A 22,273-nucleotide genomic window follows, 5' to 3' on the forward strand; every position below is an offset into this window, starting at 1 on the left:
TTGTGTTTATGGGTAAGATAAAAATGTGATAGCTAGAATAAAAAGGGTACATGTGAATTGCATTTTTAGGAAGGAGAAACAGTAGTAATGAAAGTAATAATTGGGAAGTAGGAAGATACAAGAATGTTGCTGTATTCTGAAGAGGATTTATAGAAGAATTTGTGGTAGAAAAAGCAATAGCACAGATTGTCACAGTTTTATTACAAAATCTAAGTAGTACACTATAATTTTGCCCTGTTTGTTTGTTTCTCTTTTTTTTCTTTTTTTGAGACATGGTCTAATTCAGACTGGCCTTGAACTGACTGTGTAGCATGGGCTGGACTTGAACTCACGGCAGTCCTCCTGCCTCAGCCTCCCAAATGCTAGAATTACAAGTGTGCACACCATGCTTGATTGCCCTAATCATTTAATGGAAAGAATTAGATTTAAAACAAAGTGGAAGGAATACTTACAATTGTGTCATATCTTGATTGAGTTATAATTATTTTTGGCAAAATTTTAAAAACTCTAAACATAAAATGTATGAATTCAAGAGTACCTAAGTTGTATTTCTAGCAAAAACATTATCACATAAAGAACAATAATAGATTGTCTTATCAGCGTTGATGAGTAAAAGATTTTTGAAGAGTACAACTGGAGATCCATTTCTAGCAACAGGTAATTATTAGTATCTGTAACAGTAAAAATTCTAGCACTATGAGTTACTCTGTAATAACAAATTTTCTTCTAGAAATAAATTTGCAAATGTTTCATTAAAATATAAAAGGAAATCTAGCTGGTTGATTAAGTATATCTGTTGTCTGATACAAAAATTTTGATAGAACATTGTTTATGTGAAAACCAGGAAATATGTCCTATTATTTATTCTTTAATTGAAGCAAGTAGGGGATGTGAATAAGTAGACAAGTCAAAGTCCAGGTGGAAATGTAACAATGTCTTTTGTTTGCGAAATCCTCTCAGCTATGATATATTAGAGAACTTACGCTGCTAACTGGTTTAAAAGAAACACATCACCCAAAGTCTCTCTTGAGCAAAGATGTTTGTGAGAATTTTTAGGGTAAAATAGCACAGTTCTTGGTTGTTTTGTTGGTTAAATGAATTGATATCTACAAAGAGGTTAAAACAATGGCAAATGATAAGCATTATATAAGAATTCTTTAAACAAATACACAAAAGCAAGCATCTCATTAAAATCTGTCTGAATATAAATATTTAGAATTTAGATCAAAATGTTCACCCAGGAAAGAACAATATCCAGGGAAAGTGTTTCAGTATACAAACGTATACTTCCCTCCAGGTTCTGAGCTTTTGCTTGTGTCAGATTATTGCTTCCCAATAATCTATTCATTTTTCCTTTTTTGATGCCAAGTCTTCAGTTTACCATTATTCTCTATTTTTTTCCCTAGCAAAGCACTACATTCTTTATCTTTAGCTCTGGGAAGCCATGGGGGTTTTACTAGAAGTCATTAGAAATTCTAGGAGAGCTAGATGCGTGCTATGTTCCCCTCTGTAATCTCTCCTCCTTTATCTTCATAACTGCCCCAAAATGAGTGAAATGCGGACATGTCGTGACTGAATGTAGGCAGGGTGTTTAGAGGTCTAGTACCTGTCTTGATTAGTAAGAACAGTTTCCAGATGGAAGTTGCACAGATTCAGAAGACGGAGTTTGTATGGGAATTCTGAAAGGACTCGAGTTCCCAGTGACTTTGTAAAAGCTCTGTAACATCTGGAGGACTGTGAAGAGGAAAAAGAAGGCAGTGCTGCACAAACAGCACCTATAGAGCCGCTGCTCAGTTTACATTTGAAATACCCCCTTGAAACTCGTCCCCAGTTCTCCATTACTATTCCTCTCCTTCATATCTGAGCCGCTTGTACTTTTAGATTTATTAATCTGGTCCCATTTTCTTCTCCTTTCATTTTTAATATCATTTTCCCTCTCTATCTCTGATGTTACTGCTTTTCAGTGACCTGCAAATAATTTTGTCTCTCCCTTGCTCTGAACTCCCTGCAGCCCCCCTACTACACACTGTCACATCATTTGTTTACTAATTAAAGAACCTCCTATATCCCTGCTTCTCCCTTAGTCTCCTGCATGCCGTGGCCCGTTATATTACTAACTGTTAGCAGTTTTCCTGCTCTCTGTCTGCATCAAAGTTTTTAACGAAAATCAATAGTAACTATAAAATGTATATGACTGCTCTTCAAAAAATCTAAAACTTAGGCCATGCTATTAATGCTTCTGTTTATTTTCACAGAATATATCTCCTGCCAGTGGAAAAATATCTATTGAACAGAGAAAAGATATTTCCTCTGCTGACCAGAAATCAAAAAAATCAAGACCTCTCATTCAAAAAGGTTAGTTAGATAGAATTTGAACTACCTTTAAATAATATATTTTAATGAAGACAATATTAAAAATTGAGAATGTGGGTTTTGAACTATAAATACACAAGTATATGCAATATATGTTGAGACCAGTAAAAATGTTTGTATTTCATTCAGTATGTTCTAAATGTAAATGTCATATAATATATGGGCAAAATATAGAGAAGATTGATGAATATCAGTACCTTGATAACAGCTTGATATAAGGTAGAAGTTGGGAGTTAAGAAACACTGGTTAGAAGGAATTATACCCGAGTTGATAGTTTTGTTGCTATGTGGCTATGTCAGCATGCTTTCTTTAGCTAATGTGTGAAGTCATCAGATTAATCAACTTTGAATATAGTATTGTTATAAAATGCATATATTAGGGCTGAGGATTTAGCTCAGCGATACAAGTGCTTGTCTGGCAAGCACAAGGTCATAAGTTCGATCCCTGATACCAAACCAAACTAAACAAAATAAAAATATATATCCATTTATCTTAATTTTTGGTCATCACTATCACTTGTTTATCTTTTCTTTTTTTTTACAGTTTCTTTCTAATAAACTTTTATTATACGAGACAAAGCAAACTTTTCTGTATATCTGCCTTTATAAATCAGTGTAGTTATTTTTGTAAAATCACTTGAGAGAGTTACCAGTTTTCTCAGGAGATTTTCTTAAATCTTAAATAATCAGATATTTCCCTTCTTAGAAACTCATGGTGGCACCCTTATGCTTCTTTTAAATTAAGTTTATTGGTATACTTTTGATGTACATAATGATTACAGTCATCATAGGGTACATAATATATCTATACTTTTCTTAGCCCCTTTTTCTTTTCTTTTCTTGGGTGACAACTGCTCAAATTTTGTTACACATTTCCCAGGGACCGTTCAGTAGTTCTCCTGCTGTGTGTATTCCTCAGCTCCATATCTTTTATTAAAGGTAGTATGATTTTTATAAAACTTTTATAGATTTAAGCTTATAAACAAAAGTGGATGAAAAGAAACATGATAACTCCTTATCATCCACTCACTCTTCTTAGTGCTCCAAAAAGTTTAATTGAGTAATTTGAACTGATGCTTGGAATAATTTTATATCTCCTAATATTATGCCTACTCTTTTAAAATTATTATTCAAATTTTGATATTATCTGAATTTTTATGGGGAGAGAGATTTAATGATTTTGTAGATTATTAATAATGTGTACCCTCTCAATAGAATTAGATCATCACTAGTTGGGGACTAATTAACCTTTGGTGTTTTAATTGTTGTGACTGAAAGTACTGCTCACTGCTTAGCTGCACAAAATGTTCAGAATGTGTTTACTTTCTCACACCTATTTTTTGTTGAAATGTTATTTGAAAATCTTTCATATTTAAACTACTGGTAATGTCGAGTACACACATTTTTAGAGGAGCTATTAAAATAGCTCTTCTACTTTCTCTCATAGCCATTTTCTTGGCCTTTGTTATCTACTGTTGGTTAGGTTTTCTTTATTCAATTTCATGTACATGCTAAAAGTTATTTTTTCTTCAATTCTGCATATTGTCTTACACTATTTTGGTGATGAAGATGCATAATGTAGTTTTTATCATTGGAATTATTTTAACTCTACGTTTCTGTGGTATCAGATACATCCATATTGTTGTGTAGCCCTCAAGATCCCCATAAATGCTTTACACTATTATTCTTAGTGTAACATTTTAGGTATTAAACACTAACTCCTGACTTCTCCTCTCGCCCCTCCTGCCAACAACCATGGTACTTTCTGATTATTCTACATGGCTCATGGAAGTGAGATCACAAAATACTAGTCCTGGTGTGATTTACTTGTTTCTCTGAGCACGGTATCTTCAATGTGTGTTTATGTTACAATATGAATCAGAGTTTTCTTCCTAAGGATGAATAATACCCTTTTTAATATACTCATTTATCTATTCATTCTTTAATGGCCATTTGGGTTGCTTCTACCAATAACAATTTTATGAATGAATATGAAAGTAAAAATAACTCTTTGATACTTCCAGTTGTTTTTGGCATATACTTAACTAAAATTAGAATTGTTGAATCCTATAGTAATTCCTATTGTTTTGCTTTGTTCCTTGAGACAGGGTTTTATTTTGTGGCTCAGCCTATAGCAGCTGTGTTATTTTACATTCCCACTAACAGTGCCCAAGGTGGTTTACATCATGGCCAATACTCATAATTTTCTCTTTTATTTATTTATTTATTTTTAGCAATTCCAATGGGCATAAGGTGATCTTCATTGTGGTTTTAATTTGTATTCCCCTACTTATTAGGAATATCAAGTATCGTGTCTTTTCATGTACTTCCTTCGCTATTTGGAAGGATCATTCGGAGAAATATACACCCCAATCCCTTGACCTTTATATAACTATATTATCAGCCCTCATGTTGTTCAGTGATTGGATTTCTTTTGTGCTGTGGTATGTTGGTCTCTTACCAAGTAAATGACTTACAAATGTCACATTCACTTGGTGGATTTTATTTCCATTCTATTGATAGTGTGTTTGTTCTTTTAGATTTTGATTAGTTTGGACTATTCATTAGCTTTTAGTCTTTTTATTCATGTGTGTGCACAAAAGACATCAACACTGTAGAGCTCTTCCACAATGTTTTCTTCTAGGATTTGGCATTTTTGGCTTGCTGATATGGTCCTTGATTTATTTTTATGTCAATGGAACTTTTGATAGGAATTGCATTGAATTTGTAGGTCATATTAGATAATATCCTAATAATATTGTTTTCTATTACATGAAGATGAGTTTTTTTCATTTATATTTCTGTTTAATTTCTTTCAGCAAAATATTGTACTTTTTAATGTACCTGTGTTTTATTTCTTTGTTCAAATTTACTCAGAAGTATTTTAATTTTTGATAGTGTTGGGGATGAGAGGGTGTCTTAATTTCCTTTTTGTATTGTTCATGTATAAAAATACAATTGATATTTATGGGTTGTTTTAATATCCTGCAACTTTGCTGAGCTACTTTATTTTGTGTGTGCAATTTTTTTGTTGTTGTTTTTATTTTTATTGGTACGAGGGATCAAACTCACGACTGCCTGCTTGCAAGGCAGGCGCTTATGCCACTGAGCTAAATTCCCAGCCCCTTGTGTGTGCAATTTATGAGTATATAAAATTATTAGTTTTATACAAATCTCATTTTCCTTGTGAACAGATAAATTTAATGTTCCAGTTAGCATGTTTTTTTGTTTCTCTTACCTTCATATTTTATTACATCCTATACTATATTGAATAAAATTGGTAAAAACTAATATTCTATTCTTGATCTCAACCTTAAAAAATTTAGTTTCTTAAAATTGAAAATGATCTTGTCTTTGCTTTGCAAAGCAATTCGCATTTGGTTGTGTTGTGTAATCCTTTTAATATGCTGTTAAATTCAGATTTTTAGTATTTTGTTCTTGGATCAATATTCATAAAGAATATCAGTATGTAGTTTTCTTCTGGTATGTTCAATTTGTTATCAGGGCAATATGGCTGCATAGAAGGAATTGCCAGATATTTCATCCTCCTCAATTTTTGGGAAGATTTTTACAGGGATTGGTGTTACTTCTGTTTTAAAATATTTGGTAAACTGCACTGGTGAAGTCATCTGTTCTTGAAATTTTTATTAAGAGGTATAGTAATCCACATAATGTTACTGTATCAAAATACCTGGGGATAAGTTCTAATTAAAGAAGTTTATTTAGGTCGTTATTCTGGCAGATAGAAATTCCAGACAGCATATAAATTATCTCAGTGTTATTTTTGCCTTCAATTATTTAGTAATTTCTGTACTTCTGAATGTGTGTGTGTGTGTGTGTGTGTGTGTGTGTGTGTGTGTGTGTGTGTTTGTGTATGGGATATTTTTGGTGAACTGATCATTTTCTTGTTATATGGTATTGTTTTTTGTCTTTTTAATGGAAATCAACTAGTTTTTTTAAGTGTTAATCTCATCTAAAATATACCTTTCCAGAAACATTTGAAATAGTCTTTGATCAAATGTCTTACTACTAATAAGTAAGTTTATTGTCACAGAGATGTTTGCCAACTAGATAGAATTCTTGATCAATATTTTTATTTTTTAGCACTTTGAGTATAGCATTTCTTTGCCTTCTGAGATCATATATCTATTGCGAGCTTTATTGATCTCCCTTGTATACTATAAATTATTCTGTTCTTGCTATATGCAAGATTCAATCCAATGTTCTGTATTTGACTTGTGATGATTTGACTAGAGTGTTTCATTATAATGTGTTTCAATGTGAGCCTCATTATAGCATGTGACATTTTGAGCCATACTTTATCTTCCCAAAATCCAAAAATGTTTCTTGATATTCCTTTTACCCCCTCCCACACTCATCCATTGTGTTTCTTGGTTCATAGGTGTAAAATCCTCTCTACATCTCTATAAACATTAATGCTGTGAAAATATACTTATTTTTGGATTATTTTCTGCATAGTGTATTCTTCAAAGATATTCATTTTTATTAGAATAATTTCTGAAAATGTTAATAGTGTTTGATTATTGACTGTTATTTAAGGATAAGATATTGCTATGTACATGGGCATGCATTTGTCACTGTAATATGATGTCTTTAACTCTTTTGAGAAGCTATCTAAAAGAATAGTTGAGTCAAATGGAATTTCTAGTTTTAGATTTTGAAGAATCTCCATACAGGTTTTCATAGTGATTGTAGCAGTTTACATCCCTACCAACAATGTTGAAAGGTTCTTTTTCCCCACAGTCTTGCCAGCATTTCTTATTATCATATTTCCTCATGATATCAATTATTTCAGGAGTAAGATGAAATCTTAGTGTTGTTTTAACTTGCATTTCTCTAATGGCTAATGGTGTCGAACATTTGTTCATGTACTTATAGGCCATTTATTTGTATTTCTTATTCTGCTAAGTGTCTTTTCATTTCAGTTGCCAGTTTTTGATTGGGCATTTCATTTTAGGGAAATTTAATTTTGAGTCCTTTATATATTCTAGATATCAGTCGTCTGACAGAGGAATAGGTAGCAACATTTTTTTTTGTTTTTTTTTTTTTGGTTTTCTGTTTACACTTTCAACTGTTTCCTTTGACACTTCCATGAAGAGAAAAACACTTGAGCCATTTGTAGGTGAATAAATGTGACTTGAAGACATAATATTAAGTGAAATAAACAAGATACACAAAAATAAACATTGTATGTTTGTTTTAGATGATGAAGCCAAAATATCAACAGATTACAGAGCAAATAAAAGATGGATGATAGGAAACAGGGAAATAGATATTTGGGAAAAGGAAGGAGACTGAGAGATAGAAGAGGAAGAGCAGCGGGTGAAGATGAAAAGGAATTAAATGTGTTGTGTACATGCAATGACTCCCCGTGATGAATGTAACCATTATGTTACACAAAGATATACAAATAAAACTTAAAAAAATTAAAAGATTCAGAAGTATAAAAAAGGACTGTAAAATATTTTTGGAAACTGTATGTCTTATCTGAATGATGATGTTTACTGTATGAGAACTAAGTGATGTCCAGACTTTTATTCTACTTTGAGAAATATATTTTTTTTCCACAAGAATTTTCCAGTATTCTACTGTGATATATAAGTAAGTACCAGTGTTATTAACAAAACTCAATATGAATGTTTCTATTTTATCAATATTTATTTACTCGGGGCTGGGGATTTAGCTCAGTGGCATAAGTGCCTGCCTTGCAAGCAGGCAGTCGTGAGTTCGATCCCTGGTACTGATAAAAAAATGAAAAAGACAAAAAAATATTTATTTACTCGTGTAAATCCCTCCTCATTCTTAGGATACACACACACACACATACACACACACACACACATACACACACACAATAGGCAGAATACACATTATGTTTTATTTATTAGGTATTATCTTAAATATCTAATCAAAAATAAACCTTATCAAACCTCATCATTCATTTCATATCATTTGTTCCATCTAATAGATTCTATTACATTTCATCAAACACTTTTTTTAAAATGAAAAAAATAATAAAAGCAATGATACAGAATTTCAAAATGAAATAATAGGATATTAACAATGCTTAATCTGTAGTGTATTGTTATCTTCAAGGTAGTTTCTCAGATTACATATTTGATCATTTTTTCAAACGTATTTTTAATGTAAGACTATATCCAAAAATATTCTTTAATCTTTTATTCCAGAGACAATTTTTACATGTTGTCACATTTGGACAATAATTTGCCTGCAGAAAATCCTTTGATGCCATAATTATATTTTCTACATTTCGCTTTAGTATTTCTTCAGTAATCAAACTGAATGTCTTGGCTTTTTGCATCCACTAATATTTAATATGTAGTTTTTTTGGCAAATTTCTTTTTGTCAAAATGATACTTCTTAAAACTCATCCAAGTTACTTCTCTTCTCAATCATAATACCTGATGATGCACTATACCCAAATTATTTTAAAAATGATCTTAGATAAACAAATTCTACCTTGTACCCAAATAAGGTAGGTCAGTTGACAACAAATAAGTATGTGATTAATGATCATTTTTAATTCTTTGTTTGAAAAAATATTTTATGGTTTTATCAATTAGTTTTTTCCAATAAGTATGTTTCAAGTATGTTTTGTGTGTTAGGGATAAGGTCTATTACATCAGACACAAACTTGACCCACGAGTTTATAGTGAGGTGTTTCTTAACAATTCTGAAATCATAACACATAATGTTCATGAAATCTACAAGGCACAAGAAAGTAAACTGAATGATTTTAGAGAGTTTGGTAAAACTTTACTCTTTTACATGAAATGTGACAAGGAAAATATAATACATTAAGTAATAACTGAGTGTGGAAGTGCATTCACGTATGCACACATCTCTATGGATGCATATTTGTCCATGTAAGACTTTTCCCAGTATTTATAATAATCATCTAAAATTTCATTCTGTCAATGAGAATTTCCACATCATTTTTTTTCTTTTCTTTATTTTATTCTTTTTTCTCTTCTCTCTTCCTCTCTCTCTCTCTCTCTCTCTCTCTCTCTCTCTCTCTCTCTCTCTCTTTCCTCTATCTCACTCACTTTCTCTCTCACTCTCTCTTTTTCTTTTTTGACAGTGTTGGAGACCAAACCCAGGACCTTGTACATGTTAGGCCATGCTGTCCCACTCAGCTTCATTCTCATCCTGTCATTATTATTTACTTTTTGTCATTTGTGCGGGAGGTTAAATCCAAGTTTCTCTGCAAGCCAACCATGGACTGTACCACTGAAGTTCATCTCCAGGCCATTGATCATATTTGATGCATAAAAAGCTAGATACTATTTTGGATCAAGACTTCTTGATAATGATGTCTTATCTTTATTTTGAAAACTGTTTTATATTTAATGATTTATAATGCTGCTTCAATTATAAAAAATGTATGTCTGTAATAATTTGGTATGCCTAACTGAATTTTTATGTTTTTTATTTTTAAATTTATTTTATATTTATTTTTACTTAACAAAAAAATTTGGTATGCCTAACTGAATTTTTAAGACATGCGGACTATTCTGGAATATGAGAACAAAATAGTATTTGTTGCATTTTGAACATAGAAGTCAATGGTGACCTTTATAAGAGCAAATTTAATAGTGTTAATGACAAGAGCCATGCTGGAGAAGATTCAGAACAAATTCAAGTAAAGAGGTAAATGCACTGTCAATATTAACTCTTCGAGGAATTTTAAAGGAATTCCAGGACAAGAAAAGGAAAGAAATCAACCTTCCGAGTGGCAAAACCCTAAACCATCATCCAGAGATACTTTAGTGCTATGAGTAGTATATTTATACTTCAAAAATATATGCAAATTATAAAAGAATATTACTGTCAGTGTATTTAGATAGTGAGTCCTGGATCTGCTCAAGTTTGTAATATGTAGATCTGAAATGAAGAAGTAGTCAATCAGGCAATTATTCCTTTATTATTCTAAGTTAAAAGGAATCTGAGTGGACAGATATGGGTTAATATGTTTCAAAATGGCACCGTCTGCAATAGGCACCTAATTCCAAGTAGGCCAGAAACCACTGCATTAATCAGAGCATGCGAGTGAGCAGTCACTGCCTAGCAATCTGGGTCAGCTCTCATAGGAGAGATCCTCTGGGTACTGTTCTCTTGTCTACTGCTACTGAGTAGTCTTTTACTTCTTTGGTTACAAATACAAAACTGAAAAGTCTAAGAATCTTCTATAAATGTCAACCTTATCCCATTTCTAAAAGTTCACATATGACCACAAACTAATTTTATTGTAATTTTAAGGGATTCATGAACACTTCAAAGCCTTATCTGAGGTCCTTATATTATATGATAAAAAGGAATACCCTAATGTAGTTCTTACGAATGATTTTATGCTTCCTGTCAATATCCAAGAGAGGTCTTCCTGGTGTGCAATGTTTCTGGCATTATCGGTTATATAGTTGTGATGCTTAGGGGCTTTCACAGCATGAGGAATTCCAAAGCAGCAGATCCTGATGAGATTCACTTGAGTAGTGGGAGATGCTCAGTGGTTTAACAGTACACTTAGTCTGAGTAGTGCTCATATCACTGTTGCAATTTGATGATGTTATTTTTTTCTCTTTTAATTTTTATCAGTACAGCTTCCAGTACCTAATGTTCCCATTCCTTGTGTGGATTTGGTACCTGCACTTAACACATTGTAGTTACTTTTTTCATTCCTTTTCCTTCTTAGGCTTCCTCCTTCCCCCATCCCTTGACCTGCTTCCCACTTGAGGATTCCTGTTTCACTACTTCTTGTTATCTATCTTTATTTTTCTCTTCACTTGTATTTTGGTTTTCTCATGCCAAAGAAACCATGTGACATTTAAGCTTGTGTGTCTAATTTATTTCACTAACATATGTGAATATGTATCATATGAGCAGCAAACATACACTTATAAGGTCTCTCCTTCTAGGAAATATAATATACATAGCAACAATATATCATTCATTAATTTTTATATTATATATTTCTAACCTTGTATCATTAATACAAGATCATTTGTAATAATTCCTACATAGCTTAATATTTTAGTTTCTACATGGAAATTTCTTTTTTCAACCATTTTCTCACCCAATATCAAATGTTAGAAGAAAATTTTAAGCCATCATCAGAGAAGTAACTACTAAATTGAGGACTCATGGCTATGTGTACCATGACTGTGTATTTCAGTGTTAATAGGAATGTGTCAGTGCCTGATGTCCTGGTATGTAACAGTGTCTTTGTATTGAACCCATCCCTCTTTGAATAATATATTGTAACACAAGTTGTGTGCCATTCTTATTATCTCTCATGCACGTGACTGTCAAATTAGACTCACATAAATCAGAGATCTTACCTCACCTTCAAAGTTTAATAATCAAAATGATATACTCAACAGTCTCAAATGAGACAGGTGGAGACCTGGAATAACCAGTTTAACTCAGGCAGTGGTACCTGTCTATATTATGAAATATTTCTATTGTATATTCCAGAAGGTTGTTTAATTTAGATGGAATTCTCCAGGCAGTGTAGCTCACAGACTCTGGGTTTCCTTCATGTGAGCAACCTGTAGTCAGGCACCATCCTGCTAAAGGTATTTAATAGATAAGCTCTTTCCTCCTAGAAAATAGCATTTGTCTATCATTTGTCATTTTCTGGAGTTCAGTTGACCTGGCAATTAGATTAGATCTGTTGCCTTCTTTCCTTTCCCAAGGGGCATCCATCTAACAAACAAAATGAATACATCACTTTCCAGTTACTTTAACCCTTTCCTTCTACTCTTCCAATACATTTTAAATGTTAGAGAATAGTTTGTTACACTTTTCTAATTTATTCCTGCAGATTTTTTTTTACTTCTAAGCATTTATAATCCAGCAGTAAAACAATGTATGAAACTCTCTATCCTCCCTGTGCTCAATTTGTGTAGGGAAAATATTACACATCTCCAGAGAATTATTGTAAGAATATGAAATGAATCTTCTTTCACTTACTTGTAACTTCTAAATAAGGATACATATCATCTTACTGATATTATTGAATCAATCACTTATATGCTATCTTAGATGCTATTGTTTTTGTTATAAATAGTATCCTAAATGGTTGTTTGATTAATTTGTAATATAGAAATATATAGCAATAAAATACATTTGTTTTCTTTATGCTAGAGCTATTATTACTTTTGATGTTTATTTTACCTTACTGAAGCAAATAATTTAGTCTTTGTTTATGAAAATGATAGGTAATTTCAGAATAGAGGTTTAAAAGTAATATACTTCATGAAGGGCTATTCTATTTTATAAATTAGTATTTAATATTAGAAATTAAACATACAAATTTTACAAGCCCTTAAAAATATGTGCTATGTTAATGCTTTTAATATTCTGTCAGAAGGCACAGCTGGAGGATAGGCCAAAAATCTAGTTACTTAAAACACCATTTGTGTTTCAGATACTGTTCTCAACAAGTAAATTCAAATCTTTTACAGAAAGTGCCAGCTGCTACACGGAAGACAGTGCTGAGAACATTTCCTATTCAGAATGTAGGGTCATAGGGTTAATTATCTGAGGGTCATTATATCAAAGTGCCTGTGATCAGATTTATACAATCTTCAGTTATTTTCCTCCATTACATAGTTTGTCTCGCTCCAGTTCCACTTATGAGTCTGAAATGAAGACAAAGGAGATTTTATGGTTTCCATTGAAACACATTACATTTTCTGCCTCCAACATTTTTCTTCCAAATTCACCCAGTTTATCATATCTTGCTGATTTCTATTCACTTGTCTTTATGCAATTTTGACAATGCTTTTTCCTTTTCTACTCTCTTAAATTGTTTGCTGGAATTAGTGAATTTTTATCTACATTATGGAACAGTATCAACCAAATTACTTAAAATGAACAATTAGAGCTTCCCTATGCATCTAAACCTAGCCATCTTTGCTGCAAGGTTTTAAATTTAAATCAAATACACAACAATAGATTTTGTTTTCATATGCACATAATAGTTCATATTGCTTTTATTTTAATATCTTTACTGGCAAGAATAAGGAGGAAAAAGGTAAAATTCAAATTAGACATATTTGGGTTTACTTTTAAATTCTGAAAACCAATGCCTGCATCCCATATGCTGCCCCACAGGAACAGCTCCCCATTCAGTTAGGTAGGAATTATGAACACAGTCTTTCCATTTGACTTTAGGCAAAAGTGAAACTTATCACTGCAGAGTGAAAGCAATTAAGAGAATCATTCTATTGCTCTGCTTTGTAGATCTGGGAGGAAGCATGTTCCATTAATATACCTGGAAGGTCCTCATGACCCACATTGTCTATTTGAAAAATAGACAAATCTTCCTTGCGCTAGCTATTTAGATTTCAGGGTTTATCTGTGATAGAGTTTAGGATTAATTGTACTGACAAATACAGACATTAGTACGATAACATCAACAGCGAAAGACCCCTAAAATATGGTTACATCTATGTAGTCAACTGTAGGAAATGATAAACTGGGATCAGAAGCTGAAAGGCTGGCAATTCAATGCATGTTAATAGTGAGGTACTGTACTGTGATTACTTGGCAGGCAAATATGAGCCTACTAATTTATGACTGTAGTGGAATAAGGTGAAAGATGGAATATTGATTTTGTGTGTTAGTTGTATTTGACTCTATTTGGCAGATTTCATTATGGAAAAAAGAAGAGCATCAGAAAGTAACCGGTTTGCAAGTGAAAAAGACGAGAACAGAGTTCCAAAATCAAAGACTTGCACATTTGAAAAACCTGACTGGTACAAAATTGCAAAGAGTAAAACATTAAATTTAACAAAACTTTGAGACAGAGGCCTAAACTTCAGAGTTGGAAGTGATGATTCGATCCCTTTATTCTTTGTAGTTTCAGACCAACTTCCAGTAGATTTCTAGAGTGAGTCATGGGAAGAAGACAGGAAAAGAAAAAAGGCTGGAGTGCTACATCTGCTCCCCGATTATGTTGAGTATGATTACTATCACATGGAGGTGGGCCAGCACTTGGCAGACTGAAGCAGGAAGATTGCTGTAAATGGGAGCCCAGACAGGGCTACATAGCAAGCTGAAGGCCAGCCTGAACTATGCAGCTAGATCCTGTTTCAAAAGTCAAAATAAATAAATTAATATACAATAGTTATAATAATAACTAGAACATCGAACTGACAGAAGAAACTGGGTCACATGTTTTATGATAGCAAAGAGGGACAAAAGGCTCTTTGGTAACCTATGACAATGATTTCTTATCAACAAAATTTTTCACTGGTTGTATTTATTTATTTCTCTGTATTTCCCAGTTTTCCTTAATGTGATTGGTTCTATAACTCCAGTTATAAGGGAATGGCATTACCAGAGAATCTCAGCCTAAATTACTTTTGATGATTCAAGACCTGAGTACATACTTGAGTTCTTATCTTCTGCACTAAGAAATACAAAGAGGAAAAACAAAAGAAAAAATACAAAGAGGGAGCGTCTGAAGCTTTCAAGGCAGGCAGTTTGCCAATCTTTCATGTGAGATTAGCAAGGCAGGTAATAATAATAAAAAATTAAGAAAGAAAATCTGTAGTAGATAAAAGAACAACCAAGAGAGGACAGAATTAGAAATGAATTTAGGAAGCTCTTCTTCTGGACTCTTGGGGAACTCTATGTATGTAGTCCGTGTTCTCCCCCTTAGTAGTAAGTCTCTGTATTCTAGCTTTACATGTTCAATATGTCCATGGATGCATGGGAGAGACAGCAGATGGCTTGTCTTTTAATATATGTCTGTATAAAATATTATTCAAAACTAACTGTAAAACAGTTTGCACCTCTACAGATCCTTCTCTAGAGAAGATTTCACTTGTATGCTTTCCAAGTGTGTTTTCTATTTGAGAAAAGGGATCAAAGGCCCTTTAGTGATCTGTGTAATTATAAATATTTTGCTTGTTTCTTTCCATTTCTCAGCTTAAATATGGTTTGCTCAGTATTATTTGGCAGTTCTCAGAAGATTATGACTTGAAATAAATGTGACACTTCTAGATCATGATCATTTGCACACTCATTTTCTCACAGATATGCAAGCAGAATTTTCTAGAGGCTGCATAACGCCTGATGTCATCACTTTGTTATTCGCATGCACTGAGTTTATTTGTACCAAGTGAACATCTAAGAATCATTTTAAATTATAATGTAGGATATATCAAAAGACATAATTCATGCAAAAATTCAATTGTTAAAATTGATAAGTAGATCCGAACACCAACCATTTGAGAACTGTTGACTGATCTACTCTAAACTCAGAATGAACTCTGTTTTCATAAGATTTATATTTCAAAATAAAGAAAGTAAAAAGCAGAGTAATTTCAGGAGGTGCCAAGTGCCCTGAGTAAACCATATAAGTGTAACAGAGAAAAGAAGGATAACGGAGAACAATTCCCTCCACACGGCAAAGCTGTCTCCGTGTATGACTCCTGCTTCACAGAGGGAAAGACCATATCCGGAGATGTAACAGTAATTCTATGGTGAAATGAATAGCTCCATTAGGAAGAGTACCTCTGGCAAAGGAATCAAAAGAAGTTGCAACTTCAGAATAAGAACCTGGATTCAGTGAGCAAAGAATGACAAGTTTGGATAAATTTGTAAGAAACTTGTAAGCCAAAGTAACTTGTAAAGCAAAGTAATCTACCTATCAGAAGTTGAGCCTACACTTTTTGACTTCTTTCAATCCATACATATTGATACTTTCTTAAAATATGAAAGTTTCATTTATATTCACATAAAAAGAAATTATATTTATAGCTCCTAACATAAATACATTTAAAATAAAATGTTATTGAAATCAGTAAGAAAAATAATTGGTCATGTACAGAATAACCTCAGTGAGATTAATAACTGCATGATGATCAGAAGTAAGCCGAGAAGATAGTGGAATAGCATATTCAAAACACCGAAGGAAAAAAGGGAAACTAAAAATCAAGAATATTAAACACAATAACAGTATCTTTCAGAAATGAATAATGACAATCCAGATAATGAAAGCAAAAGATATCAATGTGAAAAGATTTCTTTTAGAAGATGAAATGAGGTTCCATAGACTGAAAGAGACCTGAAACAGTATTTCAAATCTGCCCTTAAAAGAAAAAAGTACCAATAGGAAAATGAGGGTATCAATTATACAAAGCAGTATACTTCCATACTCTGCTTTCCTCTTTATACTGAGTTTAAAAGAACTAATTATAACAGAATATACACATAATCATATTGTTGAATCTATAATATAAGAACATAGTATAAATAAACCTTATAGGGTGGAAGACAGTATATACTTCTATTATAATAAGGTAATGATATAAGATCATAATTCAAATTTGCACAAAATATAGAATCATAAGAAGTTGGAAGGTCAATATATAAACTCTATGATATGTTTTTGTTTTTGTTTTTATCAGATTTTCTAGAGTAGTGGTTATAGGGCTGGGGATACAACTCAGTGGCATAGCACCTGTTTAGAATGTGGAAGGTCCTGAGTTAGATTCTTAATACCAAAAAAATAAAGAGTAATGGTTTTATATATATATATATATATATATATATATATATATATATATGTTTTTAACATAAATGTAAAGTTATACGTAGTTATGTAGATACTACATACAGCTTTATATACTTTAATGCATATCATATATAACATAATATAATGTATACATCCATTATGTATTATGTATATATGCCTAAATATACACAAAAGTAGAGTATAGCTTAAAGTTTTTGTATTTTATTAGAATTATTTTTGTATAAGTCTACAGGTGATTTGGAAGATTATAAGGTGAATTTATTCAAGCCTTGAGTAACCACTGAGTAAATATCAACCTACATTTAGATATTAGAGGAATTTAAATGGTGCCAGAGTAAAAATGTACTTATATAAAACAACAGTAGTAAAAGATAAAATAGGGGAAAAGACATGAACCATACAGGAAACAAGAAATTGTACAGGTTAGATCCAATTATATTAAAATAAAATTAATTTTAAATTGATGCAGCCTCATCAAAATGCAAAGACTAACAGATTAGATTTTAAAATACAACATTTGTGTGAATATTTTCTAAAGCAAGCATAATTTAAATGTAAAATGTTATATAAATTGAAAGTAAAGTGTCAGAAAAAATTTCAGGCAAACAGCAATCATGAGAGAACTGGAGAAGTTACATTAGTAAATCTAATAGCAGAGACACTTCCCAATGATAAGAACCAATGCTCTTGGTGTATATAACATCTGTAATCATATATTCACTTAAAGTTAGAAAAAGCAAACTGACAGAAAACACAATATGACAGAACTGATGGGATAGAGAATATAACCCTAATAATTTTTTTATTCTACCTCCTTAACAGAATATATAATTGGGCATAAGATCTATCAGCAAGTAGAAGGCTTGACCAATACTTTACAAAAACCTGAACCTAGTGAATTACCCAGAAAAAGCGAATACATATTTTTTCTGAAATGTGCATAAGCTATTTTGTAGAGTGTAAGACAAATATTAAATAAGACAATGAAGTTTAAAAGGCTGATAACATATACAGCATGTTCTCACCACAATGCAGTTAAAATAGAAATCAGTAACAAAGAATTACTGGAAATTCACAAGTATGTGGAAATGAACTAACAGCCACTTAAATATCAAATAAGTAAAGGTGATGCAGGTAAAATATTTTAGATCATAAAGCATATTTATGTAAATATAAAATAAGGACAGAAAGCATGAAAAAAAGAATTGAAATAATTCCTTACATCCTGTTGGATAATAGTGAAATGAAACTAGATACCTATAGCAAAAGAAAGCACAATTTAAATATCCAGTAAACTGGTGTTATTTGTAGGAAAATGAGTGGATCTTGAAACCATATTGGTAAGAAAATAAGTTAGATATGGAGGGTACTTTTTTCTGGAAAGGTAGAAATACAAACAAATTGTAGTAAAAACTAAAGGAGAGATGGTAGGATACAGAGGCAGACATTCTGAATATAGGGATAGGGATTGCGGTTAGGAGGAAGAAAGGAGACTTGTGATGAAAGGGAATTAAAAACAATCAAGGTAGATCGACTGAGCCATTGATCAAGAGGTAAATCGGCAGACTGATGTATTCCCCAAAGCAAATGTGGCTATTATTTATTACAAACACATAGCATTAGAAAGGAAAATATAATGAGATAAAAATAAAAGAAAAAAATAACTGTGGGCTCCACTAAAGCATTTTGAAGAAGGAAATTTTTATATATGTAAACTCCTATGTTTAAAGTGCAAAAAAATTAAAATAGAAAACCAGGGTTAGGGATTTAGCTCAGTGGTACAAACATCTGCCTGAAAAGTATGAGGTCTTGAGTTTGATCCCTGGCACCAAAAATAAACAAACAAACAAACAGAAAGTTTAAAATAGGTAACTAAATCTTCATATTTAAGAACTGGTAGGGAACTTTAAACATAATACAAGCATAGAATAGATAGTAAAGGTCACAGCAGAAATGAATGAGACAGTAAATTAAATAATACTGTGTTGAAAACATCATCATGGCCAAGTTTGGTTTTTTTGAAAGGTTGATAAAATTGACAATTCTTAAATTCTCTATATAAAAGAGAGTGACGGAGAGAATACTCGAGTTACTAGAATCAAAAAGGAGGCATTATCACTAAGGCTTTTGAAATACACTATAATGGGAGACCACGGGCAATGTGGCAAAAAATAACTTAAAAGTTAGATGAAAAGAAAAAAATGAAAAATAAGCAAACTATCAAAATTTATTTTGGAGAAATAGAAAGCCTGAATAATCATATCAGCAAGTAAATTAATTATGTAGTGTTTTCACCAAGAAACTGTCCAGGCTCATGTGATATAATAGTTTCCTGTAACTGCTAAAAGATTACCACAAACATGGTACACTATCAGAAAATTATTCTGTCATGTTTCTGGGAGCTGTTAATTCAAAATTACTCTCATAGGTCTGAAATAAAGATGTTCACGTGACTACGTTCCCGCCGAAGTTCAATTGCTGTTTTCAGTTTCTGATCGCTGCCACTGTTTGTAGCTGGGCTTGAGATTTCATCACTTTTCCACCTGGAGTTACCCACTACCTTCTATTCTGTGTGAAAACTCCTCATACCTTTTATAAAAATAGGAACATTAATAGCATATTTTAGGGTTATTCCAGGTAACTCAGGATTGTTATTTCAAGAACCTTAATCACATTTAAAAAGATGCTATTTCCAAAGCAGGTAACGTTTATACATTCCAGCGATCAGAATCATATTTTTGGATGCTATCATTTAACTAACTATAGATGGAATCACTGTGCGTTATGACAAACACTTAGATAATTTTTGTTATTTTTTTACAAACTCATCAAAGAAGAGAAGAGAATGAGGATGAGGGAGTACTTGGCAACACATTCTGTGAAAACAATATCACCCTAAGGCCAAAATCACACAGCAAAAGAAACCTAATGTCTCACATCCCTTGTGAGCATCCACGCAAAATTCTTCAGTGATGATACTGTGATCTGAGTCCTGTAATGAAGTGAAGAGTTAAGCTGGACATGGTGGTAAATGCCTGTAAACTCAGCACTTGGGAGACTGAGGCAGGAGGCTTGTGAGTTCAAAGCCAGCCTGCACTACAATTGAGACCCTGAGTCAAAAATAAAAAAAATAAATAAGTAGATAAATAAATAAATAAATAAATAAATAAAGTATTATAACATAATTAGGTTGAATTTATCCTAGAAAGACAAGGCAATTTACCATCAAAATTTTATGCAACATTCCACATTAACTGGATAGGAAAAATGCATAAAAATCTCAACAGATGCAGAAGAAATTCATGATGATAAACACAAGTGTCTTTTCATGATAAGCAGACTCAAAATAGAAAAAAAATTCATTCTGATAGGAAACATCTACCAAACCAAACCAAACCAAACAAAACAATCTACAACTAACATGATACTGAGAGACTATGTGCTTTCTATGCATAGTTATCCAACAGGAATACCATTTATGCTACTTCTATTAATAATTATATTGGAGATTCTGCTAGTGCACTTAAGCAAGAAAATAAAGAAAATATATCCTAATTGTTATGGAAGGATGAAAATTCTGTTTGCAGATCTGATGATGTACATATATGCAGATCTGATGATGTACATATATCTTGGGAATTCACAGGAAGTCACTGGAACTAATAAACAAATTTGGCAAATTTTTAAGGCACGGATCAACACTTGAAATCCATTGTATTTCTATGTAATAGTAATGGGAAAAAAGAATTTAAGGATATGATTTTATATATAGTGGCTCCAAAAATGATCAAATACTTAGGAATCGATTTAACAAAAGAAACACAGAAGTTCTGTACTGAGAACCAGCAGCACCAGCAACGGCAATATCTACAACAAAACATTGCTGAAATAATTAAAAAGAATAAAAATAAGTGGAAAATACTCATGTTCCTGAATTGATGTCTTAAAATTATTAACATAGCACTACAACTCAGCAACCTAGAGATAAGTGATCCCTATCAAAAGCTTAATTTTTTCAGGGATGGAAATGTTGATCCTAGAATTCAGATGTAGAATTTAAGAAGAAAGAAAATGGGTAAAGGGAATTTGAAAGAGAAGCAAAGGAAACACCAGGGAAAGGGGAAAAGAATAGAAAAAGAAGTGGTATTATGCAGGTGTACCCACTTCCCAAATGATTGTAAACTGCATATACTGCAATAAACAAATCACATTTTTTAAAAAAAAAATTCATGTGTAGAGTTCAATGTATTCTAAGTGACCAAAACAGTCTTGGTTAAGAGAAACCATGGTAAAGAGAACACTTACTAATATATAAACTTACTGTGAGGTTACAGTAATTTTTAACACAGTGTAAAATTGGCATAAGGCTAGACATTTAGATCAATGCAATATATATATATATATATATATATATATATATATATATCTGCAGTACCTAGACAATTAAATGAGGAAAGAATACTCTTGATTATTTTCATTGTCATATATGTCATATATATTGATTATTTTCATTGTCATATATGTCATATATATTGTCATATATGTATGACATATATGACGATGAATATATATATATATATATATATATATATATATATATATATATATTCAAGGTTCATGAATGCCTTGTTTGCAAACAGTTTAGTTCATAAACAGAAGAGTTTGGCAAAATTTTGTGTTTCTCTCCAAACTCTGTATCTGGTAATAAACAAGAATGAAGCCATCTTTCTTATGCAAACACAAACATTGCCATCTTTTCAAAGTAGCAAAACAAATTATGTTCATGAACTGAGGTACCATTGTATGTATACAAAGATAGTTGCATGAATTATTTATCAATAAAGATATTGATTTTAAAACTAAAAAATAATAATAATGAAAAGGAATTATTAAATAATCACCTTTAAACCCAAAATAAATTGAAGACATGTATTAATCTCAAGTGTAAAATTTCTACAATGTAGATAGGATTGTATCTCAGCACTCTGAGATGTAACAGATATTATGAATCAAAGAAAGAAGGGCAGACCAAGTATGTTTCAGAGAGAAAAAGTCAAGGAAGGTGCTACCATTAATGTGTAATACAAATAAAGTTTAGTATATTAAATATATGTTGTTTCAGGTCTTCTCTAATAGTACCTCTGTGCTTGCAGCAATGCAACTTGGTTCTGATGCAAAGTAGTTGAGCCCAAGAAAGGTTTTTAGTAAACTGGAAGTTCTGCCATGTCAGGAAAATGAGAATTTATATATCACAGAATGAATAATTGAGAAGAAGCTCAAATTTAAAAATTCTTCCTACTGACCTAGCTT

The 22,273-nt window shown here is 31.9% G+C and overlaps 1 protein-coding gene across 1 annotated transcript in view; it reads left to right on the forward strand.

Moving 5' to 3' along the window:
• The window catches only part of Lrriq3 (leucine rich repeats and IQ motif containing 3), a 146,953-nt gene that overhangs the window by 100,650 nt on the left and 24,030 nt on the right, over positions 1 to 22,273 (forward strand). The window contains exon 6 of the mRNA XM_063258272.1: positions 2,256 to 2,355. Coding sequence (XP_063114342.1) covers positions 2,256 to 2,355 — 100 coding nt within the window. The remainder of the gene's footprint in view (positions 1 to 2,255; positions 2,356 to 22,273) is intronic.

The sequence above is a fragment of the Cavia porcellus genome, unplaced genomic scaffold (genome assembly GCF_034190915.1).
Source record: "Cavia porcellus strain 051 isolate PalLab524CR breed Dunkin Hartley unplaced genomic scaffold, mCavPor4.1 scaffold_1, whole genome shotgun sequence".
Taxonomy (NCBI): Eukaryota; Metazoa; Chordata; class Mammalia; order Rodentia; family Caviidae; genus Cavia; species Cavia porcellus.